The sequence below is a fragment of the Emiliania huxleyi genome, assembly GCF_000372725.1.
Source record: "Emiliania huxleyi CCMP1516 unplaced genomic scaffold EMIHUscaffold_3889, whole genome shotgun sequence".
In the NCBI taxonomy this organism is placed as follows: Eukaryota; Haptophyta; order Isochrysidales; family Noelaerhabdaceae; genus Emiliania; species Emiliania huxleyi.
The window spans coordinates 1,113-1,840 of NW_005199053.1; the positions used below are offsets into that span (position 1 = coordinate 1,113).

The 728-nt window shown below is 68.5% G+C and overlaps 1 protein-coding gene across 1 annotated transcript; it reads right to left on the bottom strand.

The window, feature by feature from the left end:
• Nucleotides 1-490: 490 nt before the first annotated feature.
• Nucleotides 491-712, bottom strand: EMIHUDRAFT_255784 (hypothetical protein; the record flags this gene model as incomplete). Its single annotated transcript, XM_005771343.1, has 1 exon — nucleotides 491-712. A coding segment is annotated over one exon (222 nt), but the record flags the coding sequence as incomplete, so codon positions are not given.
• Between the last annotated feature and the right edge of the window lie 16 nt (nucleotides 713-728).

Here is a 728-nt window from a genome sequence, read left to right on the forward strand (position 1 = left end):
GCGGGGGGGGGGCGGGGCGGTGCCCCGGCCGCGCGCGGACGTGGCCCATCCACAGCCGTGGTTGCGTTCACAGGGCATGTAATGAGTAAAACCTCTCCTTGGGCCAACCTCTCCTTGTAGTAGTACTTTTAGCTCAAACGGCTTCGCGCACGTGCCCCTCACCACATTAATCTCGCAGTGTCATCTACGGTACCGGGTACGACACTGGTCACTGCACACACACTGGATGGCGCGCACGCTCCCAGGGCGCGCTGTGGCTGCCCACTCACTCTCGTTCCGCCCTCCCGGGAAGAACAAACCGAGGGGCTCTCGGCCGCCCAAGAAAGCCGCTCCCCCTCCCGCCCCCCATTGCCCTGCGCACTTTTCTCGGCCATGTTGTTGGCTGTGGCGCACGCGGGACGGCCCGTCTCTCGAGCACGAAACACGCGCTCGCCTCGCCGCGCCGCCAAGAGGCGGGCCTCGGCCGCCGGGCCCTGCATCGGCGGTGCGCTCAGGCGGTGCGCAGCAGGAGGTGCGCCCCTCGCTCCGTCTCGATGGGCTGACTCACTCCGTTGACGGCGAGCGCGCGCGCAGCCTCCTCAAGCTCGGCCGGCAGGTCGCCGCCGCAGACTTCGCCGAGGTCGCCCCCCTTGGCGCGAGTCGTGTCGTCCTGCGACTGCGTCCGCGCCGCCTCGGCGAACCGCTTCCGGATCTCTTTCGGCTTGGCCGGAAGCTTGACGTTGAAGTCG